The 26,239-nt window shown below is 33.2% G+C and overlaps 1 protein-coding gene across 1 annotated transcript in view; it reads right to left on the reverse strand.

The window, feature by feature from the left end:
- The window catches only part of CarT (Carcinine transporter), a 1,715,434-nt gene extending 1,689,952 nt beyond the window's left edge, over positions 1-25,482 (reverse strand). Inside the window, exons 1-2 of the mRNA XM_089592391.1 lie at positions 25,474-25,482; positions 24,845-25,066 (exon numbers count right to left, since the gene is read on the reverse strand). Of these exons, the coding sequence (XP_089448517.1) occupies positions 24,845-25,066; positions 25,474-25,482 (231 nt within the window). The remainder of the gene's footprint in view (positions 1-24,844; positions 25,067-25,473) is intronic.
- Between the last annotated feature and the right edge of the window lie 757 nt (positions 25,483-26,239).

The raw sequence follows: 26,239 nt of genomic DNA on the forward strand, positions 1-26,239 counted from the left end.
TATAAACTGGTATTAGATATTTGCGGTATTAAAAAATACGTTGATAATATGTATAGAACGTTCAAAAAACTATCCTTTATTTTTAAGTCTAAAAATAAAATTTACATATTAAACTTTTTTGAAACGATCAATACTTACTGAATCTTTCCTTTGTAACAGTTTAAGATAACTTTATTGTTACGTATTCTATAAGTAATTGCTAGTATTGCAAAATTTCTATAAAAATTTTAAATGGAAATTTTAAATACCAACGAATGCAATTTTTGTGGTGACTTAAATAGTCACGATACTAAACTAAGAAAAAGTTTCTTATGCACTACCATTAGACGCTGTAATACCCTACTTCTACCGTATTTCTGTACAACAAAAACACTAAATTTGTAGAAATTAACTAATGTACATCATACATTTTGTATATCTATATATATCAAATACACTTCGGTTAATCTGGGCCTGTAGAGTTGTCGCACGTAGGCTTGGACTCTTACAATTTTAAGAAGCTCCATTTACTGCTGCTCAACGTTCGTAACGCGCAATGTGCAAGATTTATAAATAGCCTACCTTTTTAGATAACACTCTTAGGCTTAGGTGGAACAAAGCTTGGAATTATTGTTTTAGCTGTCCATACACGTACGTACTTCAGTGGAACAATAGCTGTGATTCAAAACTCTTAAAATTTACAGTAAAGAATGTACTTGCTTTTGTTGATGCAGAGATCTAAAGTTTTTTTGCAGTAAAAAAGCTTGCCCATTAGGCCACATTAATTTTAGAAAATGATTTGTTGAATAATGCATTATGTAAACCTTATATTGTTGGTAACGAATTGATAAACTTTGGTTATTTTAAGAAAAGCATAAAACTTTGATTAGTGCAAACATATACCTAAATCATTTCATTAACTATTTTGCATTTTATCAAACTTTTATACAAAAACATTAACAATGCATAACTTGTTGGTGGTTTCAAGTACCTGGATGAAAATGAGCTACCACACCATCTGACCAAGCAGTTATAAATGATAAAAAAAGTATTAGATTCTTTATCAATCAAGAAATAGGCTATGCTAAGACTCTGACTTAATGAAATGTAGATTTGTTTCTTTTTTATTGTGTTAAGGACAACGAGATCATTTATGTATCCTCAGCAACAACTTGTACTTATAAATGCATATGGTAATTAACATTTTGACATGAAATTGAAGGAAAAGTAAAAATAACGTAACTTGTTAGAAATCAAGTAACTACTGGTTATAATTTACACTTGCTCTGCACGCAATAAGTATTTTTTACTTTTCTAAAGAAGTTATGTATGTCAATATAGTTTTTGGATTAGTAACTTGTTTTAATAAAATTATTATATAGAATTTTGTCAAAACATCAAATGTTTAGTCTAATCCTCTTTTAATTGTAACATAACAGTATGCATAAAGTTTTGTACTAAATATACTGCACGATAATTCGTAACAAATGAATCATAAGATTGCTTATGTGTGGAAGACTAATCTTTTAATACCAGATAGAGAATTTCTTGTTGCACTTTTTATACTGCAGTATTAAAATTTTAAAAACGAGTGTCTCCTAAAATGCAATTGATATCTCTTACTAATTAAATTGTAAATACTGATTGGCCTATTAGGCAGAAAAAATAATTTTATATTAAGGAGGTTTGGTCGTTTTTGAGGGTATTTAATCACTCACTGAAAAAAGTAAATGTTGTACTTTCAAATGTTGGAAGTACATGTGAATTTTTGCAATATTTTTTATCAGCCGAATTTTTAAGAAAAGAATTCCATGAAATTGCATAATATAACATTGCTTTTATAGGCGAGAGTTATTATTCAGCGTTTGTTGCACAAATTCCGAGGCTATAGAGATTTATTCATGATGAGAAAAAAGTTTAAATGGATAGTGTAACTTCCAAAGAAGACTCTTGTATTCAAAAATGTGCACCTTATCAGGCATTTCGAAGAAACATTTGTGCAAACATAAAGAAAGTTGTGAGCAGGTCTTATGCTAAGTATATGGGAGAGAACGGAGTATCGTCTTCTGCCAGCTGGTCTCTTTATCCGGAGAAAGACATATTTATAAAAATGCTTCTAGAATTTGTAAAGTGGATATCATGATCGGAAACTTGGTCCAGCCTTTCCTAAGACTTCAAACGAGAACGATGTGCCAAAATAAGATTTGTTTTTCGAAAATTCTTATCACACTTTTGTTCACGAAAGTTGAGTCTCTTCTTACTTTCTTAAGGTTATTTTTTATCATGCAAATAACATGTTTTCTAGTTTTTTAACTCAAATCATCGGAAACATGCTACTTTAAAGTATGTACCATAATTTGTTCATAACATTTAACGGTTTAACTTTTGAGCACTGACAAGTTAAATACAGTTAAATTAACCGTACTGCAGTAGACGGACGTTTTCATGCACGGTTAGTACAACTCACGTTAACAGGGTGTCTTATTAGAGCCCCCGCTCTCTAACCCCCCCCCCCCCCCGGGAAAATCGACTGAACCTCCTTCATATCTCTTTATACACATGACTTCTTATATTTCTTGTCTATTAGATACCCTGGATATATTTTTTATTTTTTATAAATTACATGATTAAACTCTGGACATAACTACGTAAGGTTGATCATGATTAAATACGTCTCTTCCGAGATCTGTACCTACTTTGTTGAATGTTTGTTCTTGAGATTTATTGATAGTCGTTGTAAAAGCTAACCTTATGAGAATTTGTCATAATCTCTAAATAAACGGGTGTATATTGAGATAATAAAAAGTAATACAATTTAAAATCATAATAATACATTATTTTTTTAATGTTAAAATTTTACATTCAAAAAAGTTGTAAGAAAAATCAATAATCCGTAATCGTGTTTCATTGCTTAATAGTTCATAAATACTCATGTTTATCTTTAAAATTATGATACGATTCATTTTTAAGCGTAACGTATATAGACGCAAGATCAAGGGATTAGGACAATTAAAATATTTTGGCATACGTGAGCCCAAATAAAATTTACTATTCCCTACCATTGCAAGTGCTATACAATTTGCCAAAAATATGGTAAACTACACATTCTATTTTTGCCAGTACTGGGCAACTAGGCCAGCACAAGTTACTAGGTATTATCTACAAATTAGGTGCTTTTGTTGTACCGACATATGGTAGGAGTAGGTAATTGCAGTGTTCAAGGGTACTGCATCAGAAAATTTAGCTTATTAAAACTTGGCTTGCCTTGCTCAATGCCTAACCGTTTGTTACTTTGAGATATAGATATTGGCTTCTAGGAGTAAAAAGCATGTGACATTTACTTTTGAAAACTCTAGCAATACCAAAGAATAACTGATAATATCCACACTAGTAAATCACGTACAAAAAAAGTGAATTAGGTATAAGAGATAAGAAAGCTCTTTCACCCTCTGCCCAATCAATAAGATGCATGTTATACATGCAAATTGAGGCTTGGACTTCAGTTTCTTAGAACTCCTAAATATTCTGATAAATGTTTTATTACTTGCAAAAAAAACATGACAATATCCAAAAGGTACAATAGTAAATGTTCTCACCCACACTCATCTATCTCACAGTCTGTGGACATATAGTCAACAGTGACATAGAGCTACTTACCAACATCTTAAGCTGCTCAAAGTTCTTAAACTGTCCACATAATGCCCAAGAAGTAATGTACGTATAGGATGGATTTCAGGAGTCACAAGATTAAGATATAAATACTCAACAGCTCTTACATATTGCAATCGATGTATGAATCTTAAAAAGCAAAAGATAGTGTCATATACGTATTTTTTAAGTTATACTTTTATAGACGTGTTATGCGCAAGGGTAAATCAACGCTCTTGGATTTCGACCTTGAAAAAAAGTGTTACCGAAGTGCATTTTGCTTGATTCTCCCCCTTCACCTGGTCTCCCATGATGTAGCTCATGTTTCCCCAATACTACATGACGCCACATCACATCACCACACAACTTATTTTGAATCTTATAAGTTTTATTTTCTTTTCCTTAAACCAATTCAAAAAAAAAAAAAAAACAGTTTCCGAAGAAATTTGAGCCTTAAACCTCCTGCATACTGGCCTAGGTCTTTACTAACTCTACTATGAGCGTGCCTGACACTAAAAGCCCGATTACTTCATTTTATCGTGTAGTTCATTGCTCATTGTTAACATAAATTCTTATTCGCTATGTATTAATTAATTTAGTTAAATTATACTAGTAATTAAAAGATAATTAATAAAACAGAATAAGTTTTTGGGTACACGCTTTGTCAAAATTTTTGAAAATTAAAAAAAAATTTTTTGTGTGCTATATAAATACAATAATTATTCTGCATTATGTTTTATTCTTTTACGATCTTTCCATTCGTAATTAGAAGCTTATTTAAATTAAGGACGTTCTTCACGTAAGTACTTGGGGGAAAGTTAAAAGAAGTGAGAGGAACGCTAATGTGGACGGTAAAGCTAGCCATGGTTTTTCTAATGTGGATGTACTCACATACATGCTTTTACGCACACTTCATTCTCACTTTCTAAATAAATTTAAAAACCAACTTGTAGCACTATTTGAAAATTTTATAGGTTTCTCTAAGAGTAATCTTTTGTACCTGAATAATTAGGAGGTTCCTATAAATCATATTAATTCAATTAAACGTTATTTTTTTATAAGTTACCACGTGTTATGGACGTCAGCTAGCTTTAGCTTGAAACGTCAATGTCCTGATATGCACGCCGAAAGGCGAAAATTCAAGTAGTCATCAGCACCACGCTACTACGAATCGCTCCTTAATACCGCTAGACAATTGCAACAATACTGTATCCACTCCATTAAACACCATGGGTAAGCTATGTCTATGACAATGGCAGGGGCATCTGGGTTGGGAAAAAATAAAACAAAAGCGTTCAATGGGGATGAGAATTATTTTGGTTGACTCCGTGCACTATCGGATGCAAGTGAGTCATCTAACACGAGTGGAAGTTTGTGGGGTAGTATAGGCAGTAAACTCAGCTACTTCGGCCAAATACTAGGCTCCAATTGGCAGTTCCACAGTTTTAACGATGAGGAACATGAAGAGAATTTTGATGAAAGTGATTTTTCACCTCATAACCCAGCAAATATAAAAGTTGCGAATAGTGTTACAAATAAATTTATATCAACACTAAAAGAAGCCAAGAGTTTAGTCCCCTACACAGCAACACACATTAGAAGGCCCAGCAGCAGCATCACTTAAAAATATATAGAAGAAGCTACACACACACGAAAATTGGGAGGCCAGGCCCTTGACAACACCACCTAACGCACATAGCACAGAGTTAAAAGAAACAATACAAAGCAGCACGTCTTTCAACGAGCAAAAGTATAAACAAATTGGTAGGCTAGCGAGAGAAGGACCTCCCAATGACCTCAAACTTCAAATACCCCCAAACAACAAAACATTGAGATGACACCAATAACAGAACATTGTTCGCAAACCCAAGCATGCGACACTTGCTCAGCACGGTATTAAAAAATGAAATGCTGACCCCCGCCCTTTTTCAACCATCACCTTACGACACAACAAAGAGATTATGCGAATAATCAAGCCAGACGGCTAGACGAACATTCTCTTGTCACTGGAATGTCTCTAGTACAACTGATTGGAATGATTCCAACATTTTACGGAAACGCAGACAGCCTCGCAAGGTTTTGTAGGAGAGTCCGACACGTTACTGCACCCTTGGAAGTATTAATATTATGCTTAATGGACTACCATATTTATTAAACATAGTATCCAAAGATTTCCCTAAAGACAGGGATGGCCTTATCAGTTGGGATACCTTTTTAAGACACGATGGTACAATAAGTGCTAAGCATCAGTATGTGTTTCTCAACACAAGGAAATTTCCGATTGTAGAATTGGAGACATTTATGATACCGTCTCGCTCCAAGCTGGTTATCTATGCCACTATTTCTCGCAAGGATAACGAGTCCAACGAAGTAGAATTTGTACCCTTGCAGGATTTAGGCAAAGGTTTATTTTTTGGCAACTTCGTGGCAATTGACTATAACGGCAAGGTGTTTGCGGAATGCATCAATGCAAACGCACATCCAGTTAGTGTAAGTGTAGCGCAAGTAAAATTTTTTGAGTGCAAGACTACTCAGGTTTTTACCAATGAGCCAAGTGTCAACGACGATGAAAACATGTCTATTAATCAAATGTTCGAATCTTGGAAGGAGCCAGCGATAGATGCCCTCGTTGGCACAAACAACATACTGAGTGTGAATATTAAAACCCTAAGGACAGTAGATAAAGAAGAGAGAGCAGAAAGAGTTATAAAATTAGTAGATGTGTCAGAATGTAACACCACAGAAGTCGAGCATGTACGTAAATTAATTTACGAATTTTTGCACGTATTTGGCCTAGAAGGTGAATCATTAGGAACAACGCACATGCTGAAACATCGCATAGAGACAACAACGGATACATACGATTCGAGAGACATAAATATCCACTGAAATTAATCGATCAACTGAGAGTTGAGATCGGAAAAATGCTAGAAAGTGACATCATCGAACCGTCAACGTCCCCATATCACTCAAACATGTGGATAGTACCAAAACAACCTGGACCAAATGGAGAGAAAAATTGGCGGGTTATAACAGACTTTAGACAGTTGAATGAAATTACAGTAGAAACCTGTTACCCAATGCCGTTTCAGAGCCAAATAATAGATCGATTAGTAGATGCAAAGTATATTTTTGTAATGGACTCAAAGCAAGGTTTCTTGCAGATAATAATAGATGAAAGGAATGCACACAAAACGGCGTTCTTAGGACCAGACGGCCAGTATTAATATAAAAGAATGCCAATGGGATGCGTGGGAGCAACAGACACGTTTTTAAAAGCAATAAGTCTCGCGTTAGCTTGTTTACAAGGTCATGAATTAGAAGTATATCTTGATGATATAATGATACCTGCAGCAGACTTAAGACAACACAAAGATCGTTGGCGATAGTTACTTACAAAACTTAGTAATGCTGGCCTGACTATAGAGTCTAAGAAATGACAATTCTTAAAATGAGAAGCAAAGGTACTAAGGCATGTAATTGGCAATGGCAAAATCAGAGCAGACCCTATAAAGGTTAAAGCTGTAAGGAATTATCTTGCTCCCGCGAACCTTCAAAAAATTGAGTAATTCCTTGGCTTTATGAACTATTACAGAAAGGGATCTAAATTCGTTTAGGACTAAAAACAACAAGAATCTTTTGAGATGCTCAAAGACATCATGTGTAAAAAACCAGTTTTAGTTGCACCAAACTTAAACAAACCATTTATAGTGACTACAGACGCATCTGCTGGTGATCGTATTCGCGAAGGAACAATTTCGCCCGTACTTATACGGTAGACCCCTCACCGTAGTAACAGACTACGAACCACTAAAACGTTTTCATACGACTATGAAACCTGACCTTAGGTTCAACAGACTCAAGGCTGATCTCAGAGGCTAAAACTTCAACATCGTGTACCAAAAAGGTGAGGAGAACAACGCTCCCGACGCGACGTCCTGTCACCAAATCTCGTGGTCAAGGAAGGAAAAGTAAACCCCCGAACTGCCTCGTCACCAGTTGTACCAACTGGCAGATGTACAAGAGCAACAAGGCTTATGCAACGAGGTCAGTCCTCCAGCGAAAATATTTGTAACTCATACGAACGATGACCAAACCAACCGTGTAGAAACCAAAGTTGGAGATTCCGAAAAAGCAAGCTCATATGATGAGAAAGTGAGTTTGGAAATATGTAAAAATGCTGACACAACATTAAACCAGAGATTTGATAAAACAGGGAAAAATAAACCAATTTCTTAACCAGAAGAGCAAGAATGTTTGGTAATAATAACAAGAGAGGAAATTATCATAAGCCATCCTCAAGAAAATTGTGAACTTTTGTGTTCAAGTGACGACCTAGAGACATTTAGCAACGTCCAGACTGCTAATACCCCTGACCAGGAAAACAGGGAAAGAGCACATAATAACACAACAAACATCTGATAGTAACAACAGCACAACGTTTAATATAGACTTAAAGAAAGCGAAACAGGAGGATTACGAAGAGATAATGATAGAGATAAACACGGAAATGTTCAGGGTGCAGGATAACTGTGACAAGCCAAATACGGAATTAGCAAGGTGAAATCAAATACTAAATACTTCACCAGGCAATTACCTCTTCCACTCACTTATAATATTGTGCCAACTATCAGAAAGTACTACACAACTACGGAACAAGCTTAGAAAGTCCCACCATCTGCGAGAATATGGCAACCCAAGAAAAGCAAAAAAGATATTTGAATCTGAGACTAAATACGGAGATTCTAATTGCATATTAATATTCGTTAAATTGTTTAAACAAAATGTTTAAATTTATTAACGCTTCAATAATAACAAGTACACCTACTATTACTTTGGCGTAAATGACAAAGACTATATAATTCACCTATATTTGCATAAAGAATATTTTGTACCGCTTATGCAGGGAGAAACAAATACAGAAAACACAGTCTTGCACATAGAAGATGGCAAGGAAAACAGAAATTACAGCAAACAAATTTCTGGAACTCCTTTTCAATCTACAGAATCACGGATTACTTACACTTCTGATTCACTTGGATTGAAAACCATCTACAAGGAGAGAGAATTTCTAGCCGTAAGAAATGAAGAACAGGGTTCTTACCTATGTCAACTCCTTGAGAGAGCAAAGACAGGTCAAACAAATATACTTATAATCTGGCTCACAATCAAGGACACAACTAATCTATTATATGTACAAGACTGTAGAGACAAAATAGACTTGACAATGATACTAGTCGATGTAGAGCTGGAGCCAATGGAGGAAAATAGATTTTTACTTTCAGCAAAACAAGAAGAGATCATATTGGAAAAAGTAAAGACAGCCTTAAATACAGAAAAAAGTCTTGGCAAAATGGTAGGGTATAACAAAATTCAATCTGAAACCGACTACCAGGAAAGATCTGTTGATGAAGGCAATAATGGGTCGTTAACACTTTTACGTAACAGCCAACCTAATAAAGATTCAACTGATAAAAGAAGTGATGACGGCAGTACAGATGATGCACGAAGCACAGGTAAATAATCATCAAGATCCCTCTCTAACACGATTTATGACTAAAAGGGAAAAAACACCAAAAGACAAACCTCTGTGGGCTCCATCGAACACTGAAGAGCCTTATCCTTTTCAAAGGATTCATAGGTAAATGAACACCCTTTTAAGTACGCTAAAAACTTACTTGAAGCAAACGCCAGACACAGACATAGTAGAATCTTTCGAGCAACGCAAATACTTTCTGGCAGAAGAGAATAAGATTGACGTAAACGCTATTCGTGACATTAAGGTTAATGAATTTTCCGGGTTCATGGTATTAAATTATATAGATGAATGCAGTCTTGTACATATAATCGATAAGTTGTGTCCTTGATTGTGAGCCAGATTATAAGTATATTTGTTTGACCTGTCTTTGCTCTCTCAAGGAGTTGACATAGGTAAGAACCCTGTTCTTCATTTCTTACGGCTAGAAATTCTCTCTCCTTGTAGATGGTTTTCAATCCAAGTGAATCAGAAGTGTAAGTAATCCGTGATTCTGTAGATTGAAAAGGAGTTCCAGAAATTTGTTTGCTGTAATTTCTGTTTTCCTTGCCATCTTCTATGTGCAAGACTGTGTTTTCTGTATTTGTTTCTCCCTGCATAAGCGGTACAAAATATTCTTTATGCAAATATAGGTGAATTATATAGTCTTTGTCATTTACGCCAAAGTAATAGTAGGTGTACTTGTTATTATTGAAGCGTTAATAAATTTAAACATTTTGTTTAAACAATTTAACGAATATTAATATGCAATTAGAATCTCCGTATTTAGTCTCAGATTCAAATATCTTTTTTGCTTTTCTTGGGTTGCCATATTCTCGCAGATGGTGGGACTTTCTAAGCTTGTTCCGTAGTTGTGTAGTACTTTCTGATAGTTGGCACAATATTATAAGTGAGTGGAAGAGGTAATTGCCTGGTGAAGTATTTAGTATTTGATTTCACCTTGCTAATTCCGTATTTGGCTTGTCACAGTTATCCTGCACCCTGAACATTTCCGTGTTTATCTCTATCATTATCTCTTCGTAATCCTCCTGTTTCGCTTTCTTTAAGTCTATATTAAACGTTGTGCTGTTGTTACTATCAGATGTTTGTTGTGTTATTATGTGCTCTTTCCCTGTTTTCCTGGTCAGGGGTATTAGCAGTCTGGACGTTGCTAAATGTCTCTAGGTCGTCACTTGAACACAAAAGTTCACAATTTTCTTGAGGATGGCTTATGATAATTTCCTCTCTTGTTATTATTACCAAACATTCTTGCTCTTCTGGTTAAGAAATTGGTTTATTTTTCCCTGTTTTATCAAATCTCTGGTTTAATGTTGTGTCAGCATTTTTACATATTTCCAAACTCACTTTCTCATCATATGAGCTTGCTTTTTCGGAATCTCCAACTTTGGTTTCTACACGGTTGGTTTGGTCATCGTTCGTATGAGTTACAAATATTTTCGCTGGAGGACTGACCTCGTTGCATAAGCCTTGTTGCTCTTGTACATCTGCCAGTTGGTACAACTGGTGACGAGGCAGTTCGGGGGTTTACTTTTCCTTCCTTGACCACGAGATTTGGTGACAGGACGTCGCGTCGGGAGCGTTGTTCTCCTCACCTTTTTGGTACACGATGTTGAAGTTTTAGCCTCTGAGATCAGCCTTGAGTCTGTTGAACCTAAGGTCAGGTTTCATAGTCGTATGAAAACGTTTTAGTGGTTCGTAGTCTGTTACTACGGTGAGGGGTCTACCGTATAAGTACGGGCGAAATTGTTCCTTCGCGAATACGATCACCAGCAGATGCGTCTGTAGTCACTATAAATGGTTTGTTTAAGTTTGGTGCAACTAAAACTGGTTTTTTACACATGATGTCTTTGAGCATCTCAAAAGATTCTTGTTGTTTTTAGTCCTAAACGAATTTAGATCCCTTTCTGTAATAGTTCATAAAGCCAAGGAATTACTCAATTTTTTGAAGGTTCGCGGGAGCAAGATAATTCCTTACAGCTTTAACCTTTATAGGGTCTGCTCTGATTTTGCCATTGCCAATTACATGCCTTAGTACCTTTGCTTCTCATTTTAAGAATTGTCATTTCTTAGACTCTATAGTCAGGCCAGCATTACTAAGTTTTGTAAGTAACTATCGCCAACGATCTTTGTGTTGTCTTAAGTCTGCTGCAGGTATCATTATATCATCAAGATATACTTCTAATTCATGACCTTGTAAACAAGCTAACGCGAGACTTATTGCTTTTAAAAACGTGTCTGTTGCTCCCACGCATCCCATTGGCATTCTTTTATATTAATACTGGCCGTCTGGTCCTAAGAACGCCGTTTTGTGTGCATTCCTTTCATCTATTATTATCTGCAAGAAACCTTGCTTTGAGTCCATTACAAAAATATACTTTGCATCTACTAATCGATCTATTATTTGGCTCTGAAACGGCATTGGGTAACAGGTTTCTACTGTAATTTCATTCAACTGTCTAAAGTCTGTTATAACCCGCCAATTTTTCTCTCCATTTGGTCCAGGTTGTTTTGGTACTATCCACATGTTTGAGTGATATGGGGACGTTGACGGTTCGATGATGTCACTTTCTAGCATTTTTCCGATCTCAACTCTCAGTTGATCGATTAATTTCAGTGGATATTTATGTCTCTCGAATCGTATGTATCCGTTGTTGTCTCTATGCGATGTTTCAGCATGTGCGTTGTTCCTAATGATTCACCTTCTAGGCCAAATACGTGCAAAAATTCGTAAATTAATTTACGTACATGCTCGACTTCTGTGGTGTTACATTCTGACACATCTACTAATTTTATAACTCTTTCTGCTCTCTCTTCTTTATCTACTGTCCTTAGGGTTTTAATATTCACACTCAGTATGTTGTTTGTGCCAACGAGGGCATCTATCGCTGGCTCCTTCCAAGATTCGAACATTTGATTAATAGACATGTTTTCATCGTCGTTGACACTTGGCTCATTGGTAAAAACCTGAGTAGTCTTGCACTCAAAAAATTTTACTTGCGCTACACTTACACTAACTGGATGTGCGTTTGCATTGATGCATTCCGCAAACACCTTGCCGTTATAGTCAATTGCCACGAAGTTGCCAAAAAATAAACCTTTGCCTAAATCCTGCAAGGGTACAAATTCTACTTCGTTGGACTCGTTATCCTTGCGAGAAATAGTGGCATAGATAACCAGCTTGGAGCGAGACGGTATCATAAATGTCTCCAATTCTACAATCGGAAATTTCCTTGTGTTGAGAAACACATACTGATGCTTAGCACTTATTGTACCATCGTGTCTTAAAAAGGTATCCCAACTGATAAGGCCATCCCTGTCTTTAGGGAAATCTTTGGATACTATGTTTAATAAATATGGTAGTCCATTAAGCATAATATTAATACTTCCAAGGGTGCAGTAACGTGTCGGACTCTCCTACAAAACCTTGCGAGGCTGTCTGCGTTTCCGTAAAATGTTGGAATCATTCCAATCAGTTGTACTAGAGACATTCCAGTGACAAGAGAATGTTCGTCTAGCCGTCTGGCTTGATTATTCGCATAATCTCTTTGTTGTGTCGTAAGGTGATGGTTGAAAAAGGGCGGGGGTCAGCATTTCATTTTTTAATACCGTGCTGAGCAAGTGTCGCATGCTTGGGTTTGCGAACAATGTTCTGTTATTGGTGTCATCTCAATGTTTTGTTGTTTGGGGGTATTTGAAGTTTGAGGTCATTGGGAGGTCCTTCTCTCGCTAGCCTACCAATTTGTTTATACTTTTGCTCGTTGAAAGACGTGCTGCTTTGTATTGTTTCTTTTAACTCTGTGCTATGTGCGTTAGGTGGTGTTGTCAAGGGCCTGGCCTCCCAATTTTCGTGTGTGTGTAGCTTCTTCTATATATTTTTAAGTGATGCTGCTGCTGGGCCTTCTAATGTGTGTTGCTGTGTAGGGGACTAAACTCTTGGCTTCTTTTAGTGTTGATATAAATTTATTTGTAACACTATTCGCAACTTTTATATTTGCTGGGTTATGAGGTGAAAAATCACTTTCATCAAAATTCTCTTCATGTTCCTCATCGTTAAAACTGTGGAACTGCCAATTGGAGCCTAGTATTTGGCCGAAGTAGCTGAGTTTACTGCCTATACTACCCCACAAACTTCCACTCGTGTTAGATGACTCACTTGCATCCGATAGTGCACGGAGTCAACCAAAATAATTCTCATCCCCATTGAACGCTTTTGTTTTATTTTTTCCCAACCCAGATGCCCCTGCCATTGTCATAGACATAGCTTACCCATGGTGTTTAATGGAGTGGATACAGTATTGTTGCAATTGTCTAGCGGTATTAAGGAGCGATTCGTAGTAGCGTGGTGCTGATGACTACTTGAATTTTCGCCTTTCGGCGTGCATATCAGGACATTGACGTTTCAAGCTAAAGCTAGCTGACGTCCATAACACGTGGTAACTTATAAAAAAATAACGTTTAATTGAATTAATATGATTTATAGGAACCTCCTAATTATTCAGGTACAAAAGATTACTCTTAGAGAAACCTATAAAATTTTCAAATAGTGCTACAAGTTGGTTTTTAAATTTATTTAGAAAGTGAGAATGAAGTGTGCGTAAAAGCATGTATGTGAGTACATCCACATTAGAAAAACCATGGCTAGCTTTACCGTCCACATTAGCGTTCCTCTCACTTCTTTTAACTTTCCCCCAAGTACTTACGTGAAGAACGTCCTTAATTTAAATAAGCTTCTAATTACGAATGGAAAGATCGTAAAAGAATAAAACATAATGCAGAATAATTATTGTATTTATATAGCACACAAAAAATTTTTTTTTAATTTTCAAAAATTTTGACAAAGCGTGTACCCAAAAACTTATTCTGTTTTATTAATTATCTTTTAATTACTAGTATAATTTAACTAAATTAATTAATACATAGCGAATAAGAATTTATGTTAACAATGAGCAATAAACTACACGATAAAATGAAGTAATCGGGCTTTTAGTGTCAGGCACGCTCATAGTAGAGTTAGTAAAGACCTAGGCCAGTATGCAGGAGGTTTAAGGCTCAAATTTCTTCGGAAACTGTTTTTTTTTTTTTTTGAATTGGTTTAAGGAAAAGAAAATAAAACTTATAAGATTCAAAATAAGTTGTGTGGTGATGTGATGTGGCGTCATGTAGTATTGGGGAAACATGAGCTACATCATGGGAGACCAGGTGAAGGGGGAGAATCAAGCAAAATGCACTTCGGTAACACTTTTTTTCAAGGTCGAAATCCAAGAGCGTTGATTTACCCTTGCGCATAACACGTCTATAAAAGTATAACTTAAAAAATACGTATATGACACTATCTTTTGCTTTTTAAGATTCATACATCGATTGCAATATGTAAGAGCTGTTGAGTATTTATATCTTAATCTTGTGACTCCTGAAATCCATCCTATACGTACATTACTTCTTGGGCATTATGTGGACAGTTTAAGAACTTTGAGCAGCTTAAGATGTTGGTAAGTAGCTCTATGTCACTGTTGACTATATGTCCACAGACTGTGAGATAGATGAGTGTGGGTGAGAACATTTACTATTGTACCTTTTGGATATTGTCATGTTTTTTTTGCAAGTAATAAAACATTTATCAGAATATTTAGGAGTTCTAAGAAACTGAAGTCCAAGCCTCAATTTGCATGTATAACATGCATCTTATTGATTGGGCAGAGGGTGAAAGAGCTTTCTTATCTCTTATACCTAATTCACTTTTTTTGTACGTGATTTACTAGTGTGGATATTATCAGTTATTCTTTGGTATTGCTAGAGTTTTCAAAAGTAAATGTCACATGCTTTTTACTCCTAGAAGCCAATATCTATATCTCAAAGTAACAAACGGTTAGGCATTGAGCAAGGCAAGCCAAGTTTTAATAAGCTAAATTTTCTGATGCAGTACCCTTGAACACTGCAATTACCTACTCCTACCATATGTCGGTACAACAAAAGCACCTAATTTGTAGATAATACCTAGTAACTTGTGCTGGCCTAGTTGCCCAGTACTGGCAAAAATAGAATGTGTAGTTTACCATATTTTTGGCAAATTGTATAGCACTTGCAATGGTAGGGAATAGTAAATTTTATTTGGGCTCACGTATGCCAAAATATTTTAATTGTCCTAATCCCTTGATCTTGCGTCTATATACGTTACGCTTAAAAATGAATCGTATCATAATTTTAAAGATAAACATGAGTATTTATGAACTATTAAGCAATGAAACACGATTACGGATTATTGATTTTTCTTACAACTTTTTTGAATGTAAAATTTTAACATTAAAAAAATAATGTATTATTATGATTTTAAATTGTATTACTTTTTATTATCTCAATATACACCCGTTTATTTAGAGATTATGACAAATTCTCATAAGGTTAGCTTTTACAACGACTATCAATAAATCTCAAGAACAAACATTCAACAAAGTAGGTACAGATCTCGGAAGAGACGTATTTAATCATGATCAACCTTACGTAGTTATGTCCAGAGTTTAATCATGTAATTTATAAAAAATAAAAAATATATCCAGGGTATCTAATAGACAAGAAATATAAGAAGTCATGTGTATAAAGAGATATGAAGGAGGTTCAGTCGATTTTCCCGGGGGGGGGGGTTAGAGAGCGGGGGCTCTAATAAGACACCCTGTTAACGTGAGTTGTACTAACCGTGCATGAAAACGTCCGTCTACTGCAGTACGGTTAATTTAACTGTATTTAACTTGTCAGTGCTCAAAAGTTAAACCGTTAAATGTTATGAACAAATTATGGTACATACTTTAAAGTAGCATGTTTCCGATGATTTGAGTTAAAAAACTAGAAAACATGTTATTTGCATGATAAAAAATAACCTTAAGAAAGTAAGAAGAGACTCAACTTTCGTGAACAAAAGTGTGATAAGAATTTTCGAAAAACAAATCTTATTTTGGCACATCGTTCTCGTTTGAAGTCTTAGGAAAGGCTGGACCAAGTTTCCGATCATGATATCCACTTTACAAATTCTAGAAGCATTTTTATAAATATGTCTTTCTCCGGATAAAGAGACCAGCTGGCAGAAGACGATACTCCGTTCTCTCCCATATACTTAGCATAAGACCTGCTCACAACTTTCTTTATGTTTGCACAAATGTTTCTTCGAAATGCCTGATAAGGTGCACATTTTTGAATACAAGAGTCTTCTTTGGAAGTTACACTATCCATTTAAACTTTTTTCTCATCATGAATAAATCTCTATAGCCTCGGAATTTGTGCAACAAACGCTGAATAATAACTCTCGCCTATAAAAGCAATGTTATATTATGCAATTTCATGGAATTCTTTTCTTAAAAATTCGGCTGATAAAAAATATTGCAAAAATTCACATGTACTTCCAACATTTGAAAGTACAACATTTACTTTTTTCAGTGAGTGATTAAATACCCTCAAAAACGACCAAACCTCCTTAATATAAAATTATTTTTTCTGCCTAATAGGCCAATCAGTATTTACAATTTAATTAGTAAGAGATATCAATTGCATTTTAGGAGACACTCGTTTTTAAAATTTTAATACTGCAGTATAAAAAGTGCAACAAGAAATTCTCTATCTGGTATTAAAAGATTAGTCTTCCACACATAAGCAATCTTATGATTCATTTGTTACGAATTATCGTGCAGTATATTTAGTACAAAACTTTATGCATACTGTTATGTTACAATTAAAAGAGGATTAGACTAAACATTTGATGTTTTGACAAAATTCTATATAATAATTTTATTAAAACAAGTTACTAATCCAAAAACTATATTGACATACATAACTTCTTTAGAGAAGTAAAAAATACTTATTGCGTGCAGAGCAAGTGTAAATAATAACCAGTAGTTACTTGATTTCTAACAAGTTACGTTATTTTTACTTCTCCTTCAATTTCATGTCAAAATGTTAATTACCATATGCATTTATAAGTACAAGTTGTTGCTGAGGATACATAAATGATCTCGTTGTCCTTAACACAATAAAAAAGAAACAAATCTACATTTCATTAAGTCAGAGTCTTAGCATAGCCTATTTCTTGATTGATAAAGAATCTAATACTTTTTTTATCATTTATAACTGCTTGGTCAGATGGTGTGGTAGCTCATTTTCATCCAGGTACTTGAAACCACCAACAAGTTATGCATTGTTAATGTTTTTGTCTAAAAGTTTGATAAAATGCAAAATAGTTAATGAAATGATTTAGGTATATGTTTGCACTAATCAAAGTTTTATGCTTTTTTTAAAATAACCAAAGTTTATCAATTCGTTACCAACAATATAAGGTTTACATAATGCATTATTCAACAAATCATTTTCTAAAATTAATGTGGCCTAATGGGCAAGCTTTTTTACTGCAAAAAAACTTTAGATCTCTGCATCAACAAAAGCAAGTACATTCTTTACTGTAAATTTTAAGAGTTTTGAATCACAGCTATTGTTCCACTGAAGTACGTACGTGTATGGACAGCTAAAACAATAATTCCAAGCTTTGTTCCACCTAAGCCTAAGAGTGTTATCTAAAAAGGTAGGCTATTTATAAATCTTGCACATTGCGCGTTACGAACGTTGAGCAGCAGTAAATGGAGCTTCTTAAAATTGTAAGAGTCCAAGCCTACGTGCGACAACTCTACAGGCCCAGATTAACCTTTTTTTTTTTTTTTTTTTTTTATATTACAGTGCTCTACGTCCGGCTCCTTTAATAAGGGCACTACTGAGGGCACTTAGCACTTTGGAGAAGGAAGGGAAGAGGGATGGGAGGCCTCCCATTACTGGGAGGGGGGTAGGGGGAAATTAGGCAATTATGCTGCGAGGAGGTCGCCTAAACCCTCCTCGAGGAGCATTGCGTGGTGAAAAAGCACATGTGAGACTCACAGAGGTACTTGCCCGAAAGTCGCACTGGCCGGGAATTGAACCACGGTCTCCCGCGTGCCAATCCACGACCCAGCTGACCGAGCCACCGCGCGCTCACTGCCCAGATTAACCGATATGTATTTGATATATATAGATATACAAAACGTATGATGTACATTAGTTAATTTCTACAAATTTAGTGTTTTTGTTGTACAGAAATACGGTAGAAGTAGGGTATTACAGCGTCCAATGGTAGTGCATAAGAAACTTTTTCTTAGTTTAGTATCGTGACTATTTAAGTCACCACAAAAATTGCATTCGTTGGTATTTAAAATTTCCATTTAAAATTTTTATAGAAATTTTGCAATACTAGCAATTACTTATAGAATACGTAACAATAAAGTTATCTTAAACTGTTACAAAGGAAAGATTCATTAAGTATTGATCGTTACAAAAAGTTTAATATGTAAATTTTATTTTTAGACTTAAAAATAAAGGATAGTTTTTTGAACGTTCTGTACATATTATCAACGTATTTTTTAATACCGCCAATATGTAATACCAGTTTATATTCCAAAGAAATCAAGTTGTCAAAAAAATAAAAGCAAATATTAATTAATGCAAGTCAATGTAATTATTAAAAGGAGGGTAAACTTCTAGGGAGATCTGAAGGATTTTGATGCTAAGATAATTGATTGTTATCAACTATTTCAGCATAACAAGACTTTGGCATTCCTTTTTATCAATTTCTACATTATTTTCTAAATAATTAATTTGTAGTAGAATACACTACACAGTTTTAAAGTTACCGTTAAATGTCGTTTGATAATATAATACACAATCACGTTTTACATATGTAAGCTTTACAAGTTCACGAAGAAATTGGATTTGTAGATGTAAGATGTTTAGCTTTTAACAGTTAATTTTTAAGAATGTAAAAAGCCTCAAAGAATAGTGCTGTGCCAGTTAGAATTAGAATTAACTTCTTTTTTATTTAATTTGCAATTGTTTGTTGGTTGACGCTCGTACGTATGACCTTGTTCATACCTTGTATTCAATCATCTGGATAAACAAGCAGACGACACAACTAGTGTCTGCTTTCTATAGTAGTTTATACTCGATTTTATAGATTATCATAACATAACCAACGAACCCACATAATTCAGAAGTTCCTGCATCATGATGCCGTGACATTGATTCAAATTAAGTAAAAATTTTCAATAAATGATTGTATATATTTCGAAGCTTAAAAAAAATTGTCTGTGCAAGTTTACTTAGGGCATTTTGATCTATTGAAAAAAAAATTAAATCAGAAAACACCCAAATTCTTTATTGTATCCTGTGTACAAAGTTTATTTAAACCAGAGAATGTGTGCCTAGAAGCATAAGTATTAGAAAAGCTGGTTACTGGTAAATGATGTTTTGTTAAGTCCAATGCAATTACAAAGAGAACAAATTGAACAATTTTATTTTATGTAAAAGACCTTTTTGGAATTGACAACAAGAAGAAGCGTATCCTTGCGTTAGTCTTTAATCTGTACTTCTAGTCAACTCCTTGAGTAAATGTTATCATAAAAATACAAAAGAAATTATGCAAAAAAATAGAATTAATGACGCAAAAGAAAATAACTAAAATTATAGGGAAGATTTAACGTTCTTGACTAAGGTATTCAAGTATGTATAAATATTTAAGGTCTACGTTTGTTTTTCTTTAAACAAAATTAGTGAGAAAGTTACTATTACGTTATGACAAAAATGTTTTATTCTATAAAGTACATAAATATAAGTAGTATTAAAAAAATAAACAGTTTTTTGCCATTTACATTAACTCAACACTTTTGGTGGTGACTTTCATTATACATTTTTTACCATGATATCGTAAGAAATTGGCAATACAATTATTGCATGTATAATAGATTTTTTATGTTTTGATGCAAAATGTATTTGCTAAAAAACAAAAATGATTTCCTTTTCTTTACAAGCTGTCTTTTACTTTTTGCGGTAGTTTACGGAATTTAAGGAAATTTAAAAAAAAAAAAGTACCACACGTTAACTTAAATGCTTCGTAGAGTAAATGCAAATGTTTGTTTTGCTCTATTTTTTAATTTTATTTTATTATCGTTTTATACATTTAATTGTAATTTGACTTTAAAAAACACAAATAATAAAGCTTAGAAAAAAATGTTTAAGGGTAGCAACTTATTATGTCGTTACCACTTTTTATTTATTAAACTTATAATGGTAAGGATTTGGCACTTGATTTTGTGAAAGAATAATAATGAGAAGCCGAGGTATGATGAGAAGAAAAGATTTTAGAAGGTTATATTTAGGGGTGCTTATCTCCTCTTCAGAGTGAATGTTGGTACAAATAAAAATAGATGTGTCTTTTTTCCAAGTACTACAACATCCCTTTAAATAATTAAAATCAGCGGATTTTTGTTACGGAGGTTTTATTGTTAATGCTGTCTTTCGTAAGCTCAATTCACCAAAAGAGCTTATTAGCATTTAATGTACGAAAAACTTCAGCATGAGGCATCCTTCCACATTATTTATCAAAGCTAGGTATCACATGATGTTGCGTTAGTAAACATATATTTAAAATTTTAGAGTAAGAACAACATAGTTGTTTTGGTAGAATGGCTGGTATATGGATTCAAGCGCTCTTTTAACAAGTTTTAACATTTGTAATCATTTGCAATCATTTTTTAGATGCTTTAATAGTGCAGTTGAGACTTTTTTTCAAGCAGCTATTTTATTTAGAAACTTTTTTTTAGTTTAACAGTATGCCAACAATTGATAAATATTCCGTATCCAGCGAAAACATCTTTATAAAATTTCTTATGATTTATTTCTCTAATTTATCGAAAGGATTGACTTTTATAATTATACAAAATTTTGCTATCAAAAGTAAACCTATTATTGTTTGTAACACTTATTTATATTCTGATATTACTACAGAGCTAACCTTCGTTTCAGCTCTGTTAATAAACTGACAGTCAAAAAAACACCATCTCAAGTTTTTATTTTGTTACCATTTAATGCACAAACTATCAGATAAGTTTTTATTAAAACCTTATTTTTAACAAAATTTTAAAAAAAATTTTTAAAAATTACTCTACAAACTGCTTTTGTGTCCAGTATTACCTTAAGTTTGCATTAGCCATTTAATAATACATTCTTAAGCCATTTAAGAGTATTTACATTATCATTACTGCTTAGAACACTTTTTTCTATTTTACAACTAGCGTTCTTGTTGGCATTCGTATTGTTGACTTGACCTGCTAACTGTTTTTTACTTATAATATAGCCTATGAATAATTCTTAATCTTCTTTTACTGCACTTACTTGATAATGCTTGACACAAATTTTAGAAAAATGATAAAAGCCGGGGCAGTAGTTGCAGGTATTGACACATGCTGGACACACTCTTGGCTTATATTGCCAATCATATCTTTCACACATTCTTACGCTAACACCTGGTTATTATTACTGCTGACCGCTACTTTCTAAAAAAATAGGGAAGAATCTTTGAAACTTATCTAGCTCAAAGCTAGGGCCTGTTTACTGTATTGTAGTGCTTGTTTTTCACTTTACCTTGTGATACTGTATTACTTTTTTTTTTTTTAGAACGAAGTTCTTTATGTCGCGTTACTCGGGGGGCTGGAATTTTAAAACCGACAGATTTTTTTTTTTTTGAATTAGAAATCTCTTCCTCTCAAGTTTTTCCCCTCACCCCGGCCCCCCTCACCAAGTGTTCTCTACATACTTCCCCTCTCCTCACTACATATGTATATCTGTCAACCGTGCCGTGTTACTCTTCTGCACCACACCTTTACCCACCATTACCCCTCACACTCCCAAGCAATTAATTTTTTAACAAATTTTAATTTTATTTCCCCACAGTAATTTTTCTTTCACTTTGAATTTTTTTTTCTTTTACAATTCTAAAAAAAAAAAAAAAAAAAAAAAAAAACATTTTCCAATAAAGAGATTTGAACCCCCGACCTTCTGCATGTGAGTCCTGTACCTTACCCACTCTGCTACGAGCGCTGCCGACTTTAGAAGTCGGTTTTTTGTACTTATCGTGTAATTCGTAACTATAACATTCCATTTTTAAATGTATTCACTGATAATACATTCAATTATGAATTTGTTTTATAAATTGTGTATTTTTTTTCTAAATAATACATCTAAAAAAAAAAAAAAAAAAAAAAAAAAAAAAAAATTAATTAGCATGAATATGGTTGTGTAGATTAAATATAATAAGGCGCGTTATTACGCATTAAAATTAAAAAATAATGAAATGAAATATGAAAAAAAAAATGAAAAAAAAGAAAAAACAAAAGAATGAATATAAATAGAAAAATATAAAAAAAAGAAATAAAGGAAATACAAAAGAATGAAAAAAAAGTAATGAAATTAAATATGAAAAAAAAAGAATGATATATAAAAAAAAAGGGAATGAAAAAAAAATGATTAAATATGAAAATAAGAAAGAAATTAAATAAAGGAAATACAAAAAAATGAAAAAAAATGTAATAAAATGAAATATGAAAAAAAATGAAACAAGAAATAAAAAAAAAAAAATAAAACAAGAAATAAAGAAAAAAAAAAAAAAAACATCAAACCAGGGGGGATGAATGGGTCATGGGACCCACGGTAAGAACGAAGTTCTTTAAACATGACATGAGTGTAAAGCACAATTTCTCAGGTAACAAGGGGGTCGCCAGACCCGTAGAAAGAACGAAGCTCTATAAACGTTAGTACTGCATTCATGTAATTCACTAAACAAAAACTTGAAAAACGAATAAAAAAAAAAATAAAAAAAATAGTTCAGTACTCACGATGGTTGAACTTCGTGAGTACTGTATTTATGCACGACGTTCTCACGAAGTTCAACCATCGTGAGTACTGAACTATTTTTTTTATTTTTTTTTTTTATTCGTTTTTCAAGTTTTTGTTTAGTGAATTACATGAATGCAGTACTAACGTTTATAGAGCTTCGTTCTTTCTACGGGTCTGGCGACCCCCTTGTTACCTGAGAAATTGTGCTTTACACTCATGTCATGTTTAAAGAACTTCGTTCTTACCGTGGGTCCCATGACCCATTCATCCCCCCTGGTTTGATGTTTTTTTTTTTTTTTTCTTTATTTCTTGTTTTATTTATTTTTTTTTCATTTCTTGTTTCATTTTTTTTCATATTTCATTTTATTACATTTTTTTTCATTTTTTTGTATTTCCTTTATTTAATTTCTTTCTTATTTTCATATTTAATCTTTTTTTTTTCAATCCCTTTTTTTTTTTTTTTTTTTTTTTTTTTTTGTTAGAATGATTTATTTTAATAAATTTTACCTAATTGTGTATACGTCATAACTGCAGGTTTGCTGACTTTCCTGCTTTGTACAATTCAACACAATTTTAAAAACTCAAATTGTCTCTACGTAAAATTTTTTTTAAAATGACTTAATTCTTCTGATTCCACAAACTATTTTGTCTCTTATAAGGCTATCCGCCAGGGTATTGTATCAATATGTGGCATTTAACTTTTGTGAGATCCAAATAATAGTCCATAAAGCTCTGATTTTTATTGTTGTCGTCAATTAAATACATTGTGCCTTATATTTTCGTTTAATTTTAACGTTAAATAATTTGAGACAGCTTTGGTCATCGAGTCATATTTTGTTCTCTTCATTCAACAGTCGAAAAGTCTTAAATGTGTTAACTGCTTCTTGACCAGCAAAATTTAATAAAATAGTAACTTTTTTTTATCATCCGCTTTCTTATTAATGTCTGTGACAACTACATCATTTTTCAAAGCATTGTTGTACATTAATCAACTGTCCTTTATGTTATCCTCAAATAAGAATGTTAAAGGCACCTACATTAAATTTTTTATTGTCGTTGGATTATCTAACACGCCTTGTTCACATTCAAGGTCATTGAATTTTTTTACTCTTTGTCTGTTATTTGACTTGTGCAACATTCCTTGCTTTTTTTTCTTTCTTCAATTATATTAACATTTTAATTTCTTTAACGACCATTTTACTGACAACGCTATGTCATGTTTTTATTAAAGGGATTTCTTTTAAGTTATAACAAGTGCTACAGCATGTATTACATTATGTATGGAATTGAGCTTAATAATAACAGGAAGGTAACATTTCTCTATATAACTTAATGTGCTCACCATGTGAGCTCGTACATCAAAGGCAGCTCCAGCGCTGCCAAATAGCTGGATTACTTACTCAAACACTGCACACATTACTGTACTAGCCCTATAGTACCCAACTACACACATACATACACACAGGAGTGCGTTAGCTAAGTAATCAGGATAACTTTTACTTTTAAATAAAGATCAATGTAGAACTTAAAACTTATTATAAAATATAAAAACCCTGGTATATACGTTTCCCATTAATCATATCAAAACAAAGAATTAGTTTACTCTAAAATTTAAAGAAGCAGAAAAAAGATTTTTAATGATTGTACAATAGCATGTCTGTAAAAAACTTTGTTGAAAAAAAAAACAGTTTTTAAATATTGTACCTCTTTTAGTTGTCTAATGTACAGGTTTTACATTTAATTAAATCATACATAGGTTAAAAAAAAAAGTAATTATCCTGACTAGTTTTATGTTAATAAGGAAAATTAATACAATTATAATACGTAAAAAAAACTTGTTTTTAACCTTCTTAATCGTCTTCAAAAAAGTTTTTAAATAGTGATCATAACATTTAGTTTCTTATTAAAACTGATGGATCAATAAAAGTAAAAATCGTAACCTATACTCACTTCAATCATTGGAATGGCTATACTTTTTCTTGTAGAAGTATTCAAATTTTGTAATTCTGGTACCTTACACCAATGAGAAGGTGTGCTCGACATGAAAAGTTGATTAAAAGCACAAAATCCACACGGCAAACAAGCAGGTAAACACACAAACCACAGAAGTTTCTTTTGGTATCGACCAAATTCTCCTAGTACTGGTAAGAGATCATCTAAGTCGAAAGTATCCTAATTACAAACGTAAATATTAACATATAAGTATACGTAGAAGTAATATTGAAAAAATTATTTTGACACCAAATTATTTCTCTTAAAGTATTACAGAAGTGCATAACAATCTCAGTGTACTATAAGCAGTCTGTATTTTTTAGTATTTTTGCTAAAATCTTTTAAACTCAGTACCAATCAAACTCCAACTTTGACAGAGCATTCTAATTCGTAATCCAAATGTGCTCTAGGCTGTAAGAATTTACAATGACTTTGATAAACATGTTTTTAAATTACTCACAAAATTAGCTGTAAAACAGCTCTGCAACAAAGCTCTGCCTTTTAATGGCTAACGAGTAAAGACTTGTATTTCCAATATTTTTTGTTACGTTAAGTTTACTTACGTTAACTTACGTTAAGTGGTTTACCACTGCCATACTTAATTTTGTTGAGTAAGGTGTATAAGTAAAAGTTAGTAAATTGATCCCATATCTTTTAATTAAAAAAACATTGTAAAATACAGACTTTAGTGACTTCAAAGTATTGAAGATAAATATATAATAACTGTTGGATTGATACTAAGAACGAGTGAGTTACATAATTAGCAAGAAAATATTATAAAGAGTAAGTTTAAACAAAGTAATTTCGAAATGATGATGATGTTCTGATGCGTAATAAATTGTGAAAAAGAGTAGTTTAAGTTTACTTAAATATAAGTCGTAACGACAAAAAAAACTTTTTTTTAAATAAATAACGAATTGAATTAGAGGTAACAAAATTAGGTGTGAATAAATAAATTAATAACAATGGCAAGATGAAGTAATCTAGATAATAGCGTACTCTCTCAAGCTCCCTTACTTTTGTCGTGGAAAAGAAGATTAGCAAATAAGGTAGATTTAAAGTTCATAGTAACAGAAGCACTGAAAAAATTATGGTGGACAGTATTGAAGAGTAAGGTTGATTAAGCAACAAATAAGTGTGATAAAATTTTGGTTGGGAAAAAAAGGTTTAACAGAAAGCTATTTGGTAACCGAGAAGACTGCCTTGAATTGCTAAAGAATATTGCAAGAAGACATTGAGCAGCCAAATAATTGAAATGTTTGTGTCAAAGTATAGGAAAAGACAGCCTTTCCAAAAAGTCACTATGACGTCTATACAATCACGACCAGTTGAGAGCAATGTGATTCAGACTTA

The sequence above is a fragment of the Copidosoma floridanum genome, unplaced genomic scaffold (assembly GCF_036245765.1).
Source record: "Copidosoma floridanum isolate Cflo_tuat_1 unplaced genomic scaffold, Cflo_Japanese_pri ptg000016l, whole genome shotgun sequence".
In the NCBI taxonomy this organism is placed as follows: Eukaryota; Metazoa; Arthropoda; class Insecta; order Hymenoptera; family Encyrtidae; genus Copidosoma; species Copidosoma floridanum.